The sequence below is a fragment of the Pagrus major genome, chromosome 7 (assembly GCF_040436345.1).
Source record: "Pagrus major chromosome 7, Pma_NU_1.0".
NCBI classification, from domain to species: domain Eukaryota; kingdom Metazoa; phylum Chordata; class Actinopteri; order Spariformes; family Sparidae; genus Pagrus; species Pagrus major.
In genome coordinates this window covers 34,413,202-34,436,588 of record NC_133221.1, presented here as the reverse complement: position 1 = coordinate 34,436,588, position 23,387 = coordinate 34,413,202, and the positions used below count along the sequence as shown (strand labels likewise).

The window sequence follows — 23,387 nt, the reverse complement described above, 5'->3', positions numbered from 1 at the left end:
TAGATATATGTAATGTTACTTTGACAGCACGGGAGGACACACCAAATTCAACAGTTTGTCTTATTTGATGCTCTTTTGACAACATTCAACCTCACGGATTAGGGTTAGGGCAAGTCTAAATTAAAGTTACATCAGTCCTGCTTGCCGGACACTGGCTTCTGTACAGAATTCAACAGGGAACCATAAGGGCCCCCGCACCATATCCTACCTGGTCCCTCTACAGAGAGGAATAACTGGTTGATTTGCAAGCTAGCTGATGTCAGCGGTAACTTCCCTAACGTTGAGTGACGCGAGCAGCTCCAGCCTCTCGTTTCATACCCAGGTATATCACTCAGGCGCACGTGGAAAGTGGGTTAGTGGCACACACCTAGTTAGAGCATGCTAACGTTAGCCACACAGGCTGACTGAGCAGAGCAAGTTAACGCTACGTACCTCACGAGCGGTATTCGCCCATTGGTTATTACATTGAGAGAAATACAGGAGTACCACATAAAGGTGGTGTGCGTTAGTAAACGAAAGCGAGCTTTGCTTCTCCTACCTCCCGCAGCCGCTCGTCTTTGTGTTGCCGGACTTTATTCCATCCAGCCGGCAAGGGAAAAACAGACACACACACACACACACACACACACACACACACACACACACACACACACACACACACCTGAGCATGCAATGGAGACGTGATGCATTTATTTCTTGCGTGAAGACATGCCGTTCGTACACAGCCAGTAAAGCAACGGGTGCTTTACTTGTGTCGGTTCGTGAAGTCGTTGTAAAGACGATTGTATATCATTCGTTTTGTAAGAACCGGACCCTGACTCTAAAATTTAAATAAACTTTTGACACTTAACGTTAAGTCGAAATCTGAGTCAATGTATCATATGCTTGTTAATTTGGCTAATTTTAGTTTAAGTTAATACACATTCCTGTCAATCCAGGAGATAATAACACGTAATAATAAACTAAGGTTTATAATCTATAAGTTGAAAGTTAACAGTTGAGTCAGTGGAACGCTGGTTTCACAACTTTTCCCACGGGCATCAAATGCAGCACGGGATATCCCTGATTTCGGGCGATCGCACTATTATTTTTGCACAATTATCAAAAATCAGATCCTTACCCAATCAAATGGATTTCCTTGCAATATCACAGAATTACGTGGGGTAATATTCGCCTTTAGCAAAGACTCAACGAGTTTAAGATGCGCTTTGTGCGTAAATTACACGCAGCTTTGACACTTTGAACAACATTTTACCTTCCGCGTCACATGACAATGTGGAAGAGACGTTCATGCTGAGTTTAAATGTCATGGTAAACGTGACAACTTTTTAAAGATTGTGACGATGCTATGAACATATATATTAAAATCCAAAGTTAGGACATAGCTACAGCATGGGTCTCATATTTTCTGTACAAGATGTTGTCAGATGCACAACTTACTAAATATGTTTTTTAGGTTCCCCCAGCAATTTATATTTTTTAAAACTTGGAACATATTGACGGATTTACCATTGGCCCCAAACACAGCATGACACAACAACGAAGATGGCGTGTTGTGGAAATTGTTTTTGTTGCCAGTGTTGCTGCAGAGAAGGAGAGACGCGTACACCTGAGGAACTGGTAAAGATAGATATAATACATGGACCTAGTGGAGATCTCTTGGTCATATTAAAAGCTGACATCGTACATCATATTTGTGCTGAACTCTCCTCAGTGCCATATTCTGTCTCGCATGCTACACCCTGTAGCTCAGTGAATGTGTTCTGTTGTCATGTAACTGCCACAATGTCTTAAAATCTATTCACAGTACACAACTGAAGATAGGATGAAACAGGAAACTCTTCTCCTTGTAGTGGAACTTCGCCTCAGGGACATCTAGTTTGCTGCGTTTCCTTGTGCTTATGGAAAGAAAGCCCTTTAACCAAACCTCGTTTGCAAATCTAGTCATTTAGGGATCCCTTTTTTTAATCGAGTTATACTTAACCTTCCTTGACATCATCAGCAGTAGGCTATCTTATCCCTTCTTAAATGCGGTATGCCTGTTACTTACAAATAAGCGTTTGGTTCTGTAAAACAACAACAAAGCAAAGAAATTAACTTAAAATTGACCGCATTCTGAATGGAGTCAGGCGTGTTCCTCCAATCATGCAAGAATGACGATGCTCTGTCATGTTTTCATAGTAAACTATGTGCAGTCAAATTGGTAGCATAACTCTCAACCTTCTCCTTGTAGCGAATTCATCTGCATTCAGCTAACGACTTGTAGTTTGTAGCTATTCATTCTTTTGGTTTGGTAAAACTGTCCCTGCTTTGCTGAATGTGTCTGTATTCTACTTTTATTGTATTCCTCTTTTCTTCCCCAAGACAATCCTTGGGGAAATCCGAGATGAAGATGATGAGATTCTACCAAGGAAAGACTATGAGGTGAGAAACCTATGAAAAAAAAACATTATTAGGTGTAGGGTTGCAACTGATAAGATTTTCACAGTACAGTAACCATGTAGAGTAGGGCTTTCTGGCACAACTTCCACGGTTCATGGACAAGGGAAAAAGTTGAATTTTGATTATGTATGTGTATATTTGTGTGTGTGTGTGTGTGTATGTATATATATATGTGTGTGTATCTATATGTGTATATATGTATATATATCAGAATCAGAAATACTTTATTATCCCCTAGGAGAAATTATTTGTGTTACAGCTGCTCCCATTCAAAGTTCAGAATATGCAGAAATAATAATAATAATAATAATAGTAATAGTAATAATATAGTAATAATAATAATTATAATATCAATATCAACAAAAACAAAACAAAAATACAGATATGTACATATATAAAGAGCAATAATGCCACACTCATAGCGAGGAACTAAACAGTTTGATAGCCAAAGGCAGGAATGATTTCCTCTAAGCGCTCTGTGGTGCATCTTGGTGGGATCAGTCTAGTGCTGAATATACTCCTGCGGCTCTCTACCACGTCATGGAGTGGATGAGAGCCATTGTCCAAGACATTGTACATGACATGTAACTTGGACAGCATCCTCCTCTCTGACACCACCGTCAGAGAGTCCAGCTCTACTCCCACAATGTCACTGGCCTTGCGGATCAGTCTGTTCAACCTTTTTGCGTCTGCTACCCTCAGCTTGCTGCCCCAGCACACAACAGCATAGAAGTATAGGACTGGCCACAGCAGACTCAAGCGTCCTGAGCATAGTCCGGCAGATGTTGAATGACCTCAATCGTCTCAGAAAATAGAGACGACTCTGTCCCTTCCTGTAGAGGGCATTTGTGTTCTTAACCCAGTCCAGTTTATTATCAATGTGGACTCCCAGATACTTATAATCCTCCACAATGTCCACACTGACCCCCTGGATGGAAACAGGGGTCAACGGTACCTTGGTCCCCCTCAGGTTCACAACCAGTTCCTTGATCTTTGATCTTTCACATTGAGCTGTATATAATTATATATATATATATATATATATATACATATCTACACACACACACACACACACACACACACACACACACACACATATATGTGTATATATACACTGCTCAAAAAAATAAAGGGAACACTAAAATAACACATCCTAGATCTGAATAAATGAAATATTCTTATTAAATACTTTGTTCTTTATATAGTTGAATGTGCTGACAACAAAATCACACAAAAATTATCAATGGAAATCAAATTTATTAACCCATGGAGGTCTGGATTTGGAGTCACACTCAAAATTAAAGTGGAAAAACACACTACAGGCTGATCCAACTTTGTTGTAATGTCCTTAAAACAAGTCAAAATGAGGCTCAGTAGTGTGTGTGGCCTCCACGTGCCTGTATGACCTCCCTACAACGCCTGGGCATGCTCCTGATGAGGTGGCGGATGGTCTCCTGGGGGATCTCCTCCCAGACCTGGACTAAAGCATCCGCCAACTCCTGGACAGTCTGTGGTGCAACGTGGCATTGGTGGATGGAGCGAGACATGATGTCCCAGATGTGCTCAATTGGATTCAGGCCTGGGGAACGGGCGGGCCAGTCCATAGCATCAATGCCTTCTTCTTGCAGGAACTGCTGACACACTCCAGCCACATGAGGTCTAGCATTGTCTTGCATTCGGAGGAACCCAGGGCCAACCGCACCAGCATATGGTCTCACAAGGGGTCTGAGGATCTCATCTCAGTACCTAATGGCAGTCAGGCTACCTCTGGCGAGCACATGCGGCCCCCCAAAGAAATGCCACCCCACACCATTACTGACCCACTGCCAAACCGGTCATGCTGGAGGATGTTGCAGGCAGCAGAACGTTCTCCACGGCGTCTCCAGACTCTGTCACGTCTGTCGCATGTGCTCAGTGTGAACCTGCTTTCATCTGTGAAGAGCACAGGGCGCCAGTGGCGAATTTGCCAATTTTGGTGTTCTCTGGCAAATGCCAAACGTCGTGCACGGTGTTGGGCTGTAAGCACAACCCCACCTGTGGACGTCGGGCCCTCATACCACCCTCATGGAGTCTGACCGTTTGAGCAGACACATTTGTGGCCTGCTGGAGGTCATTTTGCAGGGCTTTGGCAGTGCTCCTCCTGTTCCTCCTTGCACAAAGGAGGAGGTCTCCTACGGCAGGAGCCCTCCTACAGCCTCCTCCACGTCTCCTGATGTACTGGCCTGTCTCCTGGTAGCGCCTCCATGCTCTGGACACTACGCTGACAGACACAGTAAACCTTCTTGCCACAGCTCGCATTGATGTGCCATCCTGGATGAGCTGCACTACCTGAGCCACTTGTGTGGGTTGTAGACTCCGTCTCATGCTACCACTAGAGTGAAAGCACCGCCAGCATTCAAAAGTGACCAAAACATCAGCCAGAAAGCATAGGAACTGAGAAGTGGTCTGTGGTCACCACCTGCAGAACCACTCCTTTATTGGGGGTGTCTTGCTAATTGCCTATAATTTCCACCTGTTGTCTATTCCATTTGCACAACAGCATGTGAAATTGATTGTCAATCAGTTTTGCTTCCTAAGTGGACAGTTTGATTTCACAGAAGTGTGATTGACTTGGAGTTACATTGTGTTGTTTAAGTGTTCCCTTTATTTTTTTGAGCAGTGTATATATACACACACACACACACACACACACACACACACACACACACACACTTACATATACATACATATATATATATACATATATATATATATATACAGTTGAAACCAGAAGTTTACATACACTAGCCCCATTCACACTGCCGTTTGCATGACCGACTCTTCGTCACAATTCTGCCCGAAAAACAGCGCCTGTCTCCGGCAAAAAACTTTAACTCACCACCTGTTTGTCGCAGTGAAAAAAATCACCACGCAGTCAGCCCTCCCGACCGAGACTTCAGTGAACTTTCCCCCATAAAACAGCATCCCTCCCCACGAGTGAAAGAGTCAGACAGCATCCTGTTTACTGATGGCAATTATGTAATTATGTAATTTAGAGAAAAACTTAACTTTGTCATTTTCCAGGATGCATGTCAGGATCCCAATCACAACACATTATAACTGCATCCATATGATTATAAACAGTCAGCGGGTACATGTTTAGATTAACAGGAGGACACCGGGGGAAACATGTTGAAAAAAACACACAGACGTCATCACCATGACGTGTACCGTCACGCCTCTTTTGGAGCCATGGCACCGGCTTTCTGTGTGAATTACACACTGGTTCGTCTTTTACACCGGAGCTGCTTGGCTCTGTGTGAACAACCAACGGCGGAGAAGTGGTGAACCGCCGCTGCGGCAATAATGCCGTGAATAATGAGAGAGAGATTTTTAAGGCAATTTGTATTACTTTCTTCAAAGTCAGAAGTTTACATACACCAAGATTACTATGCCTTTAAACAATTTGGGAAAGCCCAAATGATGATGTCATGGCTTTGGAAGCTTCTGACTAATTGACAACATCTGAGTTAATTACAGGCACACCTGTGGATGTATTTTAAGGCACACCTCAAACACACTGCTTCTTTGTGTGACATCATGGGAAAATCAAAAGAAATCAGCCAAGATATAATGAAGAGAATTGTGGACTTCCACAAGTCTTGTTCATCCTTGGGTACAATTTCCAGATGCCTGAAGGTGCCACGTTCATCTGTTCAAACAATTATACGCAAGTATAGACACCATGGGAATGTCCAGCCATCATATCGCTCAGGAAGGAGACAGGTTCTGTGTCCCAGAGATGAACGTGCTTTGGTGTGAAAAGTGCGTATCAACGCCAGAACAAAAGCAAAAGACCTTGTGAAGATGCTGGCTGAAGCTGGTAAGAGAGTGTCATTATCCACAATGAAACGAGTCCTGTACCGACATTGGCTGAAAGGCCACTCAGCGAGGAAGAAGCCATTACTCCAAAAGCAACATAAAAAAGCCAGATTACAGTTTGCAAATGCACACAGGGACAAAGACTTTAATTCTTGGAGACATGTCCTGTGGTCTGATGACACTAAAATTGAACTGTTTGGCCATAATGACCACTGTTACATTTGGAGGAAAAAGGGGGAAGCTTGCAAGCCTGAGAACACCATCCCAACTGTGAAGTATGGGGGTGGCAGCATCATGTTGTGGGGGTGTTTTGCTGCAGGAGGGACTGGTGGACTTCACAAAATAGATGGCATCATGATCTCAAGACATCAGCCAGGGAGTTAAAGCTTGGGTGCAAATGGGTCTTCCAAATGGACAATGACCCTAAGCATACTGCCAAATAAGTTACAAAGTGGCTTAAGGACAAAAAAAGTCAATGTTTTGGAGTGGCCATCACAAAGCCCTGATCTCAATCCTATAGAAAATTTGTGGGCAGAGCTGAAAAGGCGTGTGCGAGCAAGGCGGCCTAAAAACCTGACTCAGTTACACCAGTTCTGTCAGGAGGAATGGACCAAAATTCCAGCAAACTATTGTGAGAAGCTTGTGGAAGGATACCCAAAACGTTTGAAGTCATGCAGTTTAAAGGCAATGCTACTAAATACTAATTAAATGTATGTAAACTTCTGACTTTGAGTCTCTGATGTCTTGAAAACAGTTTATATTGCTGCAGCCCTAAGAGAAAGATCATAAGCCAGTGTTAATGGGCTCATGCTGCTCTTGGTACAGAAGACTACAGTCAGTGGATGTCTGACCCAAGTAGTTACACAGTTTTTGTTTTGGCTTTTACAGAGCTTGGATTATGACCGCTGCATCAATGAGCCCCATGTGGAGTTTCTGGAGGGGATGGACAACAAGGTAAGACACGTGTCTTTTCCTCATATGTTGATAACATCTCTGTGCAGATGGGATTTGATTAGTGTCTCTTACAGTTATTGAGATATAAGTGCTTTATTGAAGTCATTTTTTGAATGGCTGACTACGGGAGAGCACATATTCCTTAATATCTCAATGCTATTACTATAACTTCCATGGGAAAATTCCTGTGTCGTGAAGCCTACAAACAATTTAATTGCCTTTCTTTCTTCATGATTTTATTTCAAAGTGTATGCATCTTATTTATCTAAAATGTATGTTTGAAGTTTTAAATCTCATTAATAACAACACTTTCACTAACATTTGGTTGGAGACCTAATTTGCTTGTCTGGCCACAGACTAAAGAAAATGACAGCTTGGGTTTACCCAAAAATAGCAGTTAGTGTGAGATGTTGCTGTTGTATATATATCAAAGATGCTAACAAAGCAACACAATACATAATACAATCACAGCAGAAACGTCAGATCGGTCAGACCACTGTGTTTAACTATCTTTAAGGTCAAGGTCTATGGAAGAATTATCCTATCTTTATTCAAGAGCGTAGATTTTCAGTTTGAGAGCATGATTTCATTCCTTTTCAGTGTCACAGCTCCTTCTCGGGCTCATGCTCACATTTTGTGCTCGCACTGAGATGTTTGCTGCTTTCTTTCAAAATGTGTGCTTGAACTCAAAAATCACGTGCTTGTGCTCACACATCTTCTTCTTGCACACAAAAATTTCACTTGCATTCAAATATGTCCTGTGCTCGCTCAGATCTAAAGTCTGCGTGCTCAAATCTAATGTGCACACACTCAGAACAAGCACCTCCTTAAAATATTGAGTTTCACAAGCCAATAGGGAGACAGCTACAGTGTGGACCAATCAAATGACGGATGCAGCTTTGGGTGCGTTCCTTCGCACTTTTTTTTGAGTGCTCCGTAGGGGCGGGTATATGGTCTGTTTGTAAAACTGCTTCTCTCAAAATACACCAATTTACCATATTATCCAGCTATTTGAATCGTCACCTATTCAAGACGCCAGCATATTTATTCAAGATTCAAGATTGCCTTTATTGTCATTGGACATTAACATGTCAATGAAATTTCCATTGCAACCCCCGTGTAAGAAGATAATAAAATAGTAAAATAAGAAAGAGCATGCAGCAAAAAAAAAAAAAAAAAAATAGAATATGTATACATATAATAAAGAGTATGTACATAAGAACTGTATGTGTATATACATATGTTTGTATATATATACACCCCTCACATTTTTGTAAATATTTTATTATATCTTTTCATGGGACAACACTGAAGAAATGACACTTTGCTACAATGTAAAGTAGTCAGTGTACAGCTTGTATAACAGTGTAAATTTACTGTCCCCTCAAAATAACTCAACACACAGCCATTAATGTCTGAACCGCTGGCAACAAAAGTGAGTACACCCCTAAGTGAAAATGTCCCACTTTGTGCCCAAAGTGTCAATATTTTGTGTGGCCACCATTATTTTCCAGCACTGCCTTAACCCTCTTGGGCATGGAGTTCACCAGAGCTTCACAGGTTGCCACGGACATCCTCTTCCACTCCTCCACGATGATATCACGGAGCTGGTGGATGTTAGAGACCTTGCGCTCCTTCAACTTCCGTTTGAGGATGCCCCACAGATGCTCAATAGGGTTTAGGTCTGGAGACATGCTTGGCCAGTCCATCACCTTTACCCTCAGCTTCTTTAACAAGGCAGTGGTCGTCTTGGAGTTGTGTTTTGGGCCGTTATCATGTTGGAATACTGCCCTGCGGCCCAGTTTCCGAAGGGAGGGGATGATGCTCTGCTTCAGTATGTCACAGTACATGTTGGCATTCATGGTTCCCTCAATGAACTGTAGCTCTCCAGTGCCGGCAGCACTCATGCAGCCCCAGACCATGACACTCCCACCACCATGCTTGACTGTAGGCAAGACACACTTGTCTTTGTATTCCTCACCTGGTTGCTGCCACACACGCGTGACACCATCTGAACCAAAAAAGTTTATCTTGGTCTCATCAGACCACAGGACATGGTTCCAGTAATCCATGTCCTTAGTCTGCTTGTCTTCAGCAAACTGTTTGCGGGCTTTCTTGTGCATCATCTTTAGAAGAGGCTTCCTTCTGGGACGACAACCATGCAGACCAATTTGATGCAGTGTGCATCGTATGGTCTGAGCACTGACAGGCTGTCCCCCCACCCCTTCAACCTCTGCAGCAGTGTTGGCAGCACTCATACGTCTATTTTCCAAAGACAACCTCTGGATATGACGCTGAGCACGTGCACTCAACTTCTTTGGTTGACCATGGCGAGGCCTGTTCTGAGTGGAACCTGTCCTGTTAAACCGCTGTATGGTCTTGGCCACCGTGCTGCAGCTCAGTTTCAGGGTGTTGGCAATCTTCTTATAGCCTAGGCCATCTTTATGTACAGCAACAATTCTTTTTTTAGATCCTCAGAGAGTTCGCCATGAGTTTTGCCATGAGGTGCCATGTTGAACTTCAAGTGACCAGTAGGAGAGAGTGTGAGAGTGATAACACCAAATTTAACACACCTGCTCCCCACTCACACCTGAGACCTTGTAACAGTAACGAGTCACATGGCACTGGGGAGGGAAAATGGCTAATTGGACCCAATTTGGACATTTTCACTTAGGGGTGTACTCACTTTTGTTGCCAGCGGTTCAGACATTAATGGCTGTGTGTTGAGTTATTTTGAGGGGACAGTAAATTTACACTGTTATACAAGCTGTACACTGACTACTTTACATTGTAGCAAAGTGTCATTTCTTCAGTGTTGTCCCATGAAAAGATATAATAAAATATTTACAAAAATGTGAGGGTTGTACTCACTTTTGTGAGATACTATATACATTTGGTGCGGTTGGGTGGTAATATATACACTAAGGTGCAGTTAAATAGTCTGTTGGACAAAGTGCAGTGTGCAGCAGCTTATAGTCTATTTTCCTGCAGTGCAGGGGGTGATAGCTTTGACAGCTCTGGGGAAGAAGCTGTCCCTCAGTCTATTGGTGGTGGTGCGGATGTTCCTGTACCGCTTTCCCGATGGAAGCGGTACAAACAGTCTGTGGCCCGGGTGGCTGGGGTCCGTGGCGATGGCTCTTGCCCTCTTCTTGACTCGGCCTACATATATAGAGTCCAAGTCATGGAGGGGGCAGCCCACGATGCCCTGTTCAGTTTTAACCACCCGTGCCAGTTGTTTCTTCTCCTGTGCCGTGCAGCTGCCATACCACACTGTCACACTGTGGCAGAGGATGCTTTCAATTGTCGCTCTGTAGAAGTTCACGAGCAACCGAGAGGAGAGTCCAGCCCGTTTCAGTTTCCTGAGGAAGAAGAGCCTTTGTTGGGCCTTCTTCACCAGGCGGCAGGTGTTCATGGACCAGGAGAGGTCAGATGTGATGTGGAGGCCCAGGAACTTGATGTTGTCCGCACGCTCCACCACTTCTCCGTCCATGAGGAGGGGGGCGTGATCAGTCTTCCTGGACCTCCTGAAGTCCACAATGACCTCCTTGGTCTTCCCTGTGTTCAGCACCAGGTTGTTGGCTGAACACCACTGTGTGAGCTGGTGTATCTCCTCTCTGTAGTGGGTCTCGTTGTTCTCTGAGATGAGGCCCACTACTGTAGTGTCGTCCGCGAACTTCACGACTGTGTTGGTGGGGTGGATGGCAGCACAGTCGTGAGTGAACAGGGTGAAGAGGGCTGGGCTGAGCACACACCCCTGTGGCGTGCCCGTGCTGAGGACCAGAGGGGATGATGATGTTTTGTTCCCTTTTCTCACCACCTGAGGCCTGTTGGTGAGGAAGTCTCTGATCCAGTGGCACAGTGACGCAGGCAGACCCACGGCGTGTAGCTTCAGCTAGAGTTGTCCCGATCCGATCACGTGATCGGAAATCGGGGCCGATCACGTGATTGCAGACTCGATCCGGACTCGGACGTTATGAGCCGATCAGGGATCGGATATATATATATACATATATATATTTAAAGTCATTATTTTTATCAGTTTTTAATATATTGGCTATTGGTGATTAAACATAAATTCGAATAAAATTAGTATTTACTACCACCGCACCGCACCGAGTCAGACCTTGTCTGTGTGTGTCACATGACACACAGCCAGAGCCCTTTCTGCAAGAGACAGACAGCTCGCAGAAACACCGCATGCGCGCAGAGCACGCCTGTTTGTTTTGAAGCTGAAGCAGCCCTCTGCTATCATGTCTGTTGTGTGGAATTACTTCAGAGTGAACGAGGAGAACGATGCTATCGCAAACTGTAAGATTTGTCAAATGGGGATTTCGAGGGGTGGCAAGGACAAAGCTGCTTTTAACACCACTAACCTGATACGACACCTGAAAAATAAACACCCAGCGCAATACACACAGTTTACACAGGCAACCAAGCCTGAAAAACATACACGTTTTGAAGCCGGTAGAGGAGAAGAAGCATGAGAAATAGGAGTGTAGTGTAGTTTCAAAAAGCACAATACTGGCCTTACTTTAGTCACTTTCATTTAAATTTGTTTTATTTGTTCATTTGTTTTATTTTATATTTTAATGCCTGACTGGCATTTTAAGTTAAGCTGCTATATTTGTACTAGACTATATTGAGTCTGTGATATACTAGACTATTGAGTCTGTGATTGCACTAAGTTCTAATGTTGCACTAGTAGTTGTTCTACTTCTAATGTGAAGAATATTTTTTTGTACTGACTTAAGAATGTTCAAGCTGCCTACCTCCTATGTGCTCAGTTTACAACAGTACACGTGTTAAAATATAATAAAAGGGACATCCTGCACAATTTTCTTTTCTCTTCTTCATTTTTTATTGTTTTATAAAAGTATCGGATCGGGACTCGGTATCGGCAAGTCCTCAAAATCAAAGGACTCGGACTCGGACTCGGGGGCAAAAAAACCTGATCGGGACATCCCTAGCTTCAGCGCCAGCTTGTCTGGGATGACGGTGTTGAAAGCTGAGCTAAAGTCCACATTATGTACAATTCATCTTAAGTAATCCTAAAAAGAGTTATCGTAGTTTAGATTTTTTTCAATTTAATGGATATATGTCATATAGTATAAATACTCACAACAGTGTAGGAATGTTACGATAGTCGAGTGGTTTAGTAGGCTACACTGCCAGATATTGCATTTTAAACCACACAGAGACGTCGCATTATCGCCGCAGCGGAGGTTCACCAATTCTCCGCCGTTGGTTGTTCACACCGAGCCAAGCAGCTCCGGCGTAAAAGACAAACCAGAGTAATTCACACAGAAAGCCCGCGCCGGCGTGACGGTACACGTCATGATGACGTGTGTGTTTTTTTCAACGGGTTCCCCGGTGTCCTCCTGTTAATCTAAACATGTACCCGCTGACTGTTTATAATCATATTGATGCTGTTATAATGTGTTGTGATTGGGATCCTGACCCACCAAACTCTGAATTACATAATTACATAATCACCATCAGTAAACAGGAGACTGTCTGACTCTTTCACTCGCGGAGAGGGAGGCTGGTTTCTGGGGGGAAAGTTCACTGAAGTCTCGGTCGGGAGGGCTGACCGCCGTGGTGATTTTTTACACCGTGACATTTCTCTATATTTTGTTGAACTGTTCAGTTATCAGACAGTGAACACCATCAGATCGACACATCCTCACTCCGCGCCGCCGGCTTATCTGTTCACACTGGTTCAGTTCGCCAATATTGCACCTCTGTATTCGGTGCAGCGAAATTTCACCCCTCGCCGCCTCTGAAATTTTCACACAGAGGTGGATGCGGAGAATTGGTGCAGGATCTCCGCATGCAAATGGGAGTGTGAAAGGGGTTAGTGCGGCGGCCGGGATGTGAACCGGCGTCCCATGGTTTAAAGTACAATATCTAACATTGTACCTAACCATTCGACTATCGTAACATTCCTACGCTGCTGTGAGTATTTATACTATATAACATATATCCACTAATATTAAATTGAAAAAAATCTAAACTATGATAACTCTTTTTAGGATTACTTAAGATGAATTATACATAAATATGCTGGTGTCTTAAATAGGTGACGATTCAAATAGCTGGCTAATATGGTAAATTGGTGTATTTTGAGAGAAGCAGTTTTACAAACAGACCATATACCCGCCCCTACGGAGCACTCAAAAAAAGTGCGAAGGAACGCACCCAAGGCGGCATCCGTCATTTGATTGGTCCACACTGTAGCTGTCAAATCATGCTCTCAAACTGAAAACTACACTCTTGAATAAAGATAGCATAATTCTTCCATAAAGGTCAAGTTTATTTCTATGGCACATCTAAAAACAGCCAAAGTTGACCAAAGTGCTTCACAGGTTCAAGAATCAACAATACATAAATAAAACATCAAACAAACAGGGCACACAAAACAACAGTATGTGGAGGCAAGATGTCAAGAAGCTGAAACACGTCCAGTTGCCTACAATACAGCACTTAGAATTACCATGACCTGGATGATTGAGAACCTTCATCAGCTTTTCTCCATAATGCAAATCAACGGGCAGTTGTCTCCCCAGAAGTGTCTGCTGTTGTTAGCGTGTTGTGCAACGTTGCTAAAACCTGTGCTAACAGGTGCAATGGAGAGGCAAAAGCTAGACAACCCCAAAAAGGGAATGGCTTTCATGTGGTGGCCACAGACAATTGCTCTCTCCTTGTCATTCCTGACTGATTGTTCTCTAGTTTTTAGTTCTGCTAGTGGCCTTGTTACTACTGGTAGTATGAGGCGGTACCGCAGCCCAATCAGGTTGCACAGGTAGTCCAGCTACTCCAGGATGGCACATCCATACATGCGGTCGCAAGAAGCTGTGTCTCCCAGCACAGTCTCAAGAGCATGGAGGAGATACCACGAGACCGGCCTCTACATGAGGACAGCTGGACAGGGCCGTAGAAGGGCATCAACCCAGCAGCAGGACCAGTATCTGCTCCTTTGTGAGAGGAGGAACAGGAGGAGCATTGCCAGAGCCCTACAAAATGACCTCCAGCAGGCTACTGGTGTGCATGTTTCTGAGCAAACTGTCAGAAACAGAAACCATAAGGGTGACATGAGGGCCTAATGTTTTCTTTACAGATGAGAGCAGGTTCCCACTGAGCACATGTGACAGGTGTGAAAGAGTCTGGAGACGTCGTGGTGTACATTATGCTGCCTGTAACATCATCCGCACAGACCTCCATGTCATAGCCAACAGTACCCTGACTGATGTTAGGTTCCCGGATGAAATCCTCAGAGCGGTTGTCAGACCTTACGCTGCTGCAGTGGGCACTGGGTTCCTCCTGGTGCAGGACAATGCCCGGCCTGGCCAGGGTGTGTAGACAGTTCCCGGATGACGAAGGCATTGATGCCATTGACTGGCCCTCTCGTTCCCCTGAACTAAATCCAATTGAGTACCTATGGGAAATTATGTATCGCTGCATCCCACACTGCCAAGTACCAGCACAGACTGTCCAGGAGTTCACTGATGCCCCGATCCAGGTCTCGGAGGAGATCCCCCAGAACACCATCCGTCGACTCATCAGGAGCATGTCCAAACGTTGTCTGGAGTGCATACAGGCTACCGAGGGCCATACACACTACTGAGTCACATTATGAGTTGCTGTGATAAAATGTTGGATCAGCCTGTGATGATGTGTGAATTAAGTGTTCCCTTAATTTTGTTGAGCAGTGTATTAAAGCAATAGTGTCACCATGTTGGTGGTAATTAAGGATTTAACATTTTGGCTGATAACCCATGAACCATGAGGCGCAGAGTAACATTTTTTATAGAGTGGGCTTCATGGATGTAGCTGATTTGATTGATAGAGACCCATTTGTGCCTAATGAATATTTAGTGTGAACGCATTATTTAATCACCATCAATTTGGGGTAGTATCTTCACCAGCACTTCTTGCTGTGAGGAGCAAAAGCAGCAATCACACACATTTTTTTAGGAAATGCAAATATTTTGTTTATGTCAAATCTTTTAATAAACTTTGTTTTATCTTCCATTAGAAAGCCAAAAAGTATGAAGCAATACGGTGGATGATGATGTTTGCTATCGGAGTCACAGTGGGTCTGGTAGGTGCATATCTGATTTGTTGATTTTCTTTGCTAGATAGATATGTTGCGGATGACCATAGAGTGAAGCCTTCGTGTCTCTTTTCAGGTGGGCCTGTTTGTGGATTTCTTCGTACACCTCTTCACCAAAATCAAATTTACTGTGGTTGGTGATTGTATCCTTAAATATGCCAGTCAGTGATGAGCTGTCTGCAGAGAGTGTCAGGGCCGCTGTAATGTCAGAATATTTAGTGAAGACGTTGCAATGTTGTAATAATTTTAAGAAAATAAGTCATAGTAATACAAACATGAAAGTACATTAATTCTATGAGGAAATGTTCACATTATTACAAGAATGAGTCATAATTCAACACAAATTCCAATAATTTGGGAATACATATTATTTTACAACATGAAAGTTATTGGTTACTTTTTAAAGGACAACACAAGTTGTGTTGCATGTTAACAAAAAACACAATGATTTTCTGACTGTTCCAAAGCCAGGCAGCCACCATTCTCCATTCATTACAGTACGTTCTGACGATAAACTGTTAAAAGTGTTGATGGTTCATCTTCTTAGCGGAACACCTTTAGCTGTGGAGAAGTGCAGCGATAAAGGCTGTCTCCCGCTGTCTCTGCTGGAGCTCCTGGCATTCAACATGACTTTCATCTTTATTGCCAGTGTGCTCGTCCTCATTGAGGTAAGACGGCTCAGATACACTTGAGTTTTCCAATCTTCCAATTTTTCTGCTTATATTTAAGTGGTCCCTCCAGGAAAAAACATTCTATCGAAAATGTAGCCAGAAGTGTGAGTAATGGAGGTCTAAGCAGACTGTAAGCATCTGGTTGCTTGTTTCCTATTCAATTTAGAAACAGGATTTTGACAGCTTTGAAAAACATAGAGTGACAGACTTCTGAATTGACCAGAGTTTGCAATGAAGCAACATTTTTTCATACATTTGTGAGCGTGCTGAAAAAAAATACAGCTCTCTATGAGAAGGGTGGCCAAAGCTTTTTGTCTTTGGATGGCCAAAACTGAAACTGCCTAATGTGGGGCCATGGGCCAAACATTACTGTACATTTACGCTTCTAAGCCACTAATCTTTTCACCAATCATGGCCAAACTTTATACAATGAATTGAATACATGGAAAAATTTTCACACACATATGTTGTATTGTTGTATTGTTTGTTGGTTTGTTTGTTTGTTTGTGAGATGAAGGCAGTTTTAAATTGTGAGTAAGGTTTGAGGTGACTAACTAAAGATCTATCTAAAGAAAGATCTCAGACAGGTGTGTATAATGCTTTGGCAGAACCCAGCACAGGCTGCAGTCAGGTGGTAAACCAGTTTCATGTTAACGTCACCTTACAGTATTTCTGAGTTTGAAAGCTTTTACATTTTGACCCCGTTTCCACTTGGTATCAATAGATTGTGATATGTTTCATTTTCAATTTAAAGTGTGTTTGCGATACAAGACTACACTAACCTGTAGAATCATCTGATGTTGCTAATATGCTATGTCTTGCTGTCCTGTAACCAGCCAGTAGCTGCAGGTTCGGGAATCCCAGAAATCAAAAGTTACCTGAATGGAGTGAAAATTCCTGGAATTGTCCGGCTGCGAACCTTTCTCTGCAAGGCTGCTGGAGTCCTGTTCAGTGTGGCTGGAGGTAAAGTATGACGGAGAGCTGTGTGCAATGGAAATGTATTTGATTTTAAATTTGATTTAAGTGGCTGACAGATGACATTTTTACCCCAAATCACACTAACCCCTAGATTCCACCAGATACGTGTCCGGTCCGGCTCCGCTCCGTCACGGCTCTGCCACAGCAGCGGAGCTGATAGGTTTCATTCTAGTCTATCTGTTTACTTCCACTGGCTCCGCTACGTTGCGTATCTGCTCCGTTGTAGCTCCGGCAGTCCGCAGCCCTCCGGAGCAGATACGCAGGGCTTCTGTTTCTGCCGGATGCCAGAGCACGATGCAGCAATTCAGCCGAATTCAGCACAGAGCAGACAGGAAGTCAGACACTGAAACAACAACATAACATCCGGTTCATTTTCAAAATAAAACACCCCATGTTGACGCCAGCACAAAAACCTCATAAAAGAGACAAATACAAGCACTTCTTCTAATCCTTCGGTTGGGAACACTTTGTGTTGCTGTGTTTATAATACATACGTAAAACTGTGGTCGTGCGTGATTATGTAATTATCGCGGGAACTCCTCGGTCTCGCAACTCCAGCTGTTAGGTGGTGCTGTGCCGTGCCAGACCCAAAATGTAAATGAATGTGTATGCTTAAAGTCATGTGTAATCTGATTATTCACAGATTATGTTAAAGTGTTGGAAACTTGATTTAGAAAATATACAGTACTGTGCAAAAGTCTTAGGCAGGTGTGAAAATAAACTAAGAATGCTTTCAAAAATATAATTAATAATTATTTTTTTATTTTATCAATTTACAAAATGCAAAGTGAGCGAACAAAAGAAAAATCTAAATGAAGTCAATATTTGGTGTAACTACCCTTTGCCTTCAAACCAGCATAAATTCTTATAGGCACGCTTGCACAAAGTCAGAGATTTTGTAGGATTATAGTCAGGTGTATGATCAACCAATTATACCAAACAGGTGCTAATGATCATTTATTTCACATGTAGGTTGAAACACAGTCATTAACTGAAACAGGAACAGCTATGTAGGAGGCTTAAAACTGGGTGAGGAACAGCCAAACTCTGCTATTAAGGTGAGGTTGTGGAAGACAGTTTCATGTCACAGGTCATACACCATGGCAAGACTGAGCACAGCAACAAGACACAAGGTAGTTATACTGCATCAGCAAGGTCTCTCCCAGACAAAGATTTCAAAGCAGACTGGGGTTTCAAGATGTGCTGTTCAAGCTTTTTTTTTTTTTCTTAACTTAGTTTTCCTTTTTTTATTAAACATAAAAATAGACATAGTCCGGCAGATTAGTGAGATAATTGTTCACTTTGTGATACAAGCATCAAACTTGGCACAAATATTCTTTGGGACCCACTTTTTCCAAAAAACCTGTTAGCCGTGCAAAAAATCCAATATGGCTGCCAATTTCCAATATGGCTGCCATTGAAAGCCATTAGACTTGGTATTTGACCTGGATTGAGATTGGATAATCACATTTTGATGATCTTGGTATCAAAATATAGGTGAAAGGATCTGAGCTTTCCAACTCTGCGATAAAAAAGTCCAAAAATGTGTTAAATTGTGAAGATAGATGGCAAAGAATGGCAAAAATAACACCTTTTTGTTAGTTAGTTAGTTTTCATTAGTTCAGCTAAGTAAGTGCATGTTTTCTTTACATTGTTTTTGGTATTTTTTTGTTTTGTTTGTTTTGTTACATTTGATACATTTTATATCAATAGAACATTGAAAATGAATGGGAAATGATCACTGGTTTGAACTGAACTTCACCAGGGCACACCTCCCAGGTTAAGTAAGTGCATGTTTGTTTTTTTCATTTTCTGTTCTTTTTTTAATAGATTTTTTTATTTCAATAGAACAGTGAGGTTTGACAGAAAATGGGCGGGAAAGCGAGACAGGGCTGGATTGGGAAATGATCACTGGTTTGAATTGAACCTAGGTCTTCATGGGCACATTGACAAATGCATGGTAGGTAGGGGCACTGTAGCCAGCCATATCAGAATGTATTACAAACAGGGACGGATTAAGGAAGCGCCCGTTCTGCATCTCAACTATATACAGCATGCAGAAGACAAATATATTTGGCCTGTGCCCGGTTGGCCCATTTGGTAATCCACCCCTGATTACAAATTCACTTAATCATTACATTTGCAGGCACACAACTGAGTACACTCAAGACTAAAGCGGTAGCATTTGCATCTTCCAAGACATTCAGTCTTGCACCCACATTTAGTCAATTGTTGACAGCTCTCAGCAATTGGTGGGAGTGTCGTCCACACTACTTGCCAAATATCACCTTCTCTCCTCCAACCCCAGTTGACAGGACTTTCCATATACATTTGACATGAAGTTGCCTGGCCCCAGATACAGGCAGCTTGATAGGTTGCAAGTTTGACGTGCTGTGCTAGAGATGCGCTTGTTGGTGGAATGGCATCATAGGACCTCTGCTTCCGAGCAAACAGGTCCAGTCTGGCTTCATCAACTCAGTCAGCAGTGCTGTTCTTATTGTACATTGCTATGACAAACTTCTCAAGTATCCTGAGATCTGCATCATCTGATACCGGTGGGTATTGACTAAGCTTATCAAAGACATAAGACACTTCAAGACACACTTCCCAGGCTTGCCAGGCAGTCCTTTTGCCTCTACCACGAAAGGCTGACACAACATCACAACCAGTGAAGGCATGGAAAAAAAGCATGCCACGGGACTTTTTAGGACCAAGTTTCCCCACCATATCATGAACTGGTAACCACCTGACAGACTGACCTTGACCGAATTCAATCCACAGCTCCTCTAAGCCTGCATCCCGAAGAGCCCAACAACACTGATTGCAATAACAAGGATATCTGTGCCACAGGCCTTAATCAACACAGGTTTGTTATGTTGCTCAACTGCATGAAGGGCTATATTTTTCACTAGCGGGAGCTAGCTAGGAATAACATGGATAAGCGCTGTCTGTATGGAGACCTATTATGATTCATATAAACGCAGAACGTATGGTCAAGTCGGTGGTTGTTCAGGTGTGTTTGAGACACTTTTTTGACCGCCTTGGGGAGACAGGAGCCGACTCATCAGTCCGACTGCCTTTTCTGATGACGGTCGGAAGTCAGATAGGTGTGTCAAGGCCTTTATGAAGACATTTTTTTTAACATTTTGAGATTGCTGAAAACATTTTGATGTGGATCAAAAGATTTTTGCATAATTGAAACTTCATGTGTGATAAAATTTGACAGAAAACTGTGAATTTGAGTCGAAAAATGGCCGCCATCTTGAAAACTAGCCTTGAAATAGTTTTTTTATTTGCTTCATTGGATTTGTCTACTCAAAATACATACAATTCGATGCCTAGATCATTTAATTATGCCCAGCCATTACCATTCTACAATAAGAAAGGGTTTTGGTACATTTTATGTGGTAGCCATCTTGAAAAATGGCCACCATGTTGGATTTTCAGGTGGCTAATGGGCTTTTCTCAAAAAGTAGGGTCTAGGCATTATTCGTGCCAAATTTGGTGCTTGAATCGCAGAGTGAACGATTGTCCTGGAATTTGGACTTTATCTGTTGGACTAATAAATGAAAATGAAAGAAAAGAGAAAGTAAATAAATAATATATATATATATATATATATATATATATATATATGTGTGTGTATGTATATATATATAAGTATATATATATATATTTATATATATATATATATTTATATATATATATGTGTATATATATATATATATATACACACATATATATGTATATATATGTGTATATATATATGTATGTATATATATATACACTGCTCAAAAAAATAAAGGGAACACTTAAACAACACAATGTAACTCCAAGTCAATCACACTTCTGTGAAATCAAACTGTCCACTTAGGAAGCAAAACTGATTGACAGTCAATTTCACATGCTGTTGTGCAAATGGAATAGACAACAGGTGGAAATTATAGGCAATTAGCAAGACACCCCCAATAAAGGAGTGGTTCTGCAGGTGGTGACCACAGACCACTTCTCAGTTCCTATGCTTTCTGGCTGATGTTTTGGTCACTTTTGAATTCTGGCGGTGCTTTCACTCTAGTGGTAGCATGAGACGGAGTCTACAACCCACACAAGTGGCTCAGGTAGTGCAGCTCATCCAGGATGGCACATCAATGCGAGCTGTGGCAAGAAGGTTTACTGTGTCTGTCAGCGTAGTGTCCAGAGCATGGAGGCGCTACCAGGAGACAGGCCAGTACATCAGGAGACGTGGAGGAGGCCGTAGGAGGGCAACAACCCAGCAGCAGGACCGCTACCTCCTCCTTTGTGCAAGGAGGAACAGGAGGAGCACTGCCAAAGCCCTGCAAAATGACCTCCAGCAGGCCACAAATGTGCATGTGTCTGCTCAAACGGTCAGAAACAGACTCCATGAGGGTGGTATGAGGGCCCGACGTCCACAGGTGGGGGTTGTGCTTACAGCCCAACACCGTGCACGACGTTTGGCATTTGCCAGAGAACACCAAAATTGGCAAATTCGCCACTGGCGCCCTGTGCTCTTCACAGATGAAAGCAGGTTCACACTGAGCACATGCGACAGACGTGACAGAGTCTGGAGACGCCGTGGAGAACGTTCTGCTGCCTGCAACATCCTCCAGCATGACCGGTTTGGCAGTGGGTCAGTAATGGTGTGGGGTGGCATTTCTTTGGGGGGCCGCACAGCCCTCCATGTGCTCGCCAGAGGTAGCCTGACTGCCATTAGGTACCGAGATGAGATCCTCAGACCCCTTGTGAGACCATATGCTGGTGCGGTTGGCCCTGGGTTCCTCCTAAAGCGGGATTTATGGTTCTGCGTCGATTGTGCGCCTAGGCGTCGGCGAACATGATTGCCGTGATTTTTCATTTATAGTAGTGCGGCGGTGTCTATGCATCGCGTGGTAATTCACCGCCACAACGCTAGGGGGCGCTGAGTAACGAAACCGCATGAATTCTACTTTCCGGTTACGCCAGAAGCGGGGAGTGAACACGCCTGGTCTCTGGTAAACAGTACATTGAACAATGGCGACTGAGCGAGAGAGGATACTTTTGGAGCTGGAGCTGATCGATATTGAAGAACAAATGCTTCTAGTGCAAATGTTAAATAACAAACGAAGGAAAAGACGTGTGAGGAGGTGGTCTGTACGTCCTTTGAACGAGTCAAGGCAAACGACAGGAGAATTTGCCACACTAGTTCGACCATTGAAGGACCTGGACGATGAGATGCACTTCAGGTATTTCAGGATGTCTACAAGTCGATTTGATGATCTTGTTCGCCGTCTGAAACCTCTCATCCACCACCAGACGACACACTCTATGCCTGTTGATGTGGCTCAAAGATTGTCAGTCACGCTTCGAGTTTTAGCTTCAGGTGCAAGCCAACAGGCTGTAGCGGCAAGCTACAAGCTAGCTTCCTGCACAGTGTCGTCCATAGTATCGGAGGTGTGCAAAGCGTTGTGGACAGCACTGCAGCCAGAATTTCTGCCCTGCCCTTCAACAAGCCAGTGGGAAAACATAGCAGTTGATTTCTGGAGACTCTGGAACTTCCCAAACTGTGTCGGATCTGTCGATGGAAAGCACGTAAATATCAAGGCACCGCCTCGTGCAGGGAGCGACTATTTCAACTACAAGGGTGCGCACTCCATTGTTTTGATGGCCATGTGCGATGCCAGGTATCGCTTCACAATGGTGGACGTGGGAGCGTATGGACGTGAAAGCGATGGCGGCGTTTTCAAGGAAAGCAGATTTGGGTCGATGCTGCTTGACCACAAGCTGAATCTGCCCCCACCGGCTGACCTTCCTGGGACCACGGTCACGATTCCACACGTCGTTGTTGGTGACGCTGCCTTCCCTCTACACTGCAACCTCATGCGCCCTTTCCCAGGTACAGTGCTGATACAGTAGTATTAAATAAACACACAGTACTATGTATTTATTTAAAACCGTGATTGCAGAGTAACAACTTTGTTTTTGTCCCTATGTAGGAGCGAATCTGACTAGAGACAAGCAGATCTACAATTACCGCCACTCCAGGGCCAGGCGGGTCATTAAGAACTCCTTTGGCATCCTAGCAGCACGCTGGAGAATTCTTGGAAGACCAATTGAGTTCCTGCCTGAGAAAGTCGTGGATGTGGTGAAGGCTTGTGTGGTGCTACACAACTACCTTGCCTACACAGACGAGGCGACCAGCCCAGAGTGCCGCTACATACCACCCAGTTTTGCAGACATGGAAAGTGCTGGGTCTTTCAGGCCTGGTGAGTGGCGCAGAGAAGTGACCGGGGACAACCTTTTGGACACTATACCTCCATCTCAGATGAGCAGAGCCCGATCCACCAGAGCTGCCATGGCTGTCAGAAATGACC

At 43.5% G+C, this 23,387-nt stretch overlaps 2 protein-coding genes across 7 annotated transcripts in view; one reads left to right on the top strand and one right to left on the bottom strand.

Moving 5' to 3' along the window:
- The window catches only part of mthfr (methylenetetrahydrofolate reductase (NAD(P)H)), a 56,665-nt gene extending 55,454 nt beyond the window's left edge, over positions 1-1,211 (bottom strand). The window contains exons 1-2 of one of the 6 annotated variants that reach the window (XM_073470321.1): positions 1,121-1,196; positions 539-570 (exon numbers count right to left, since the gene is read on the bottom strand). The gene's annotated coding sequence lies outside the window, so the exon portion shown is untranslated. Of the gene's footprint in view, positions 1-42; positions 105-208; positions 399-432; positions 518-538; positions 707-1,120 lie in introns of those variants that run through there. The other 5 variants (XM_073470322.1, XM_073470319.1, XM_073470320.1 and 2 more) reach the window with 5 other exon arrangements.
- Positions 1,212-1,545: 334 nt separating this feature from the next.
- Positions 1,546-23,387, top strand: part of clcn6 (chloride channel 6) — a 74,446-nt gene continuing 52,604 nt past the window's right edge. The window contains exons 1-7 of the mRNA XM_073469786.1: positions 1,546-1,620; positions 2,365-2,424; positions 7,192-7,257; positions 15,293-15,358; positions 15,447-15,513; positions 15,932-16,038; positions 16,878-17,004. Coding sequence (XP_073325887.1) covers positions 1,546-1,620; positions 2,365-2,424; positions 7,192-7,257; positions 15,293-15,358; positions 15,447-15,513; positions 15,932-16,038; positions 16,878-17,004 — 568 coding nt within the window. The remainder of the gene's footprint in view (positions 1,621-2,364; positions 2,425-7,191; positions 7,258-15,292; positions 15,359-15,446; positions 15,514-15,931; positions 16,039-16,877; positions 17,005-23,387) is intronic.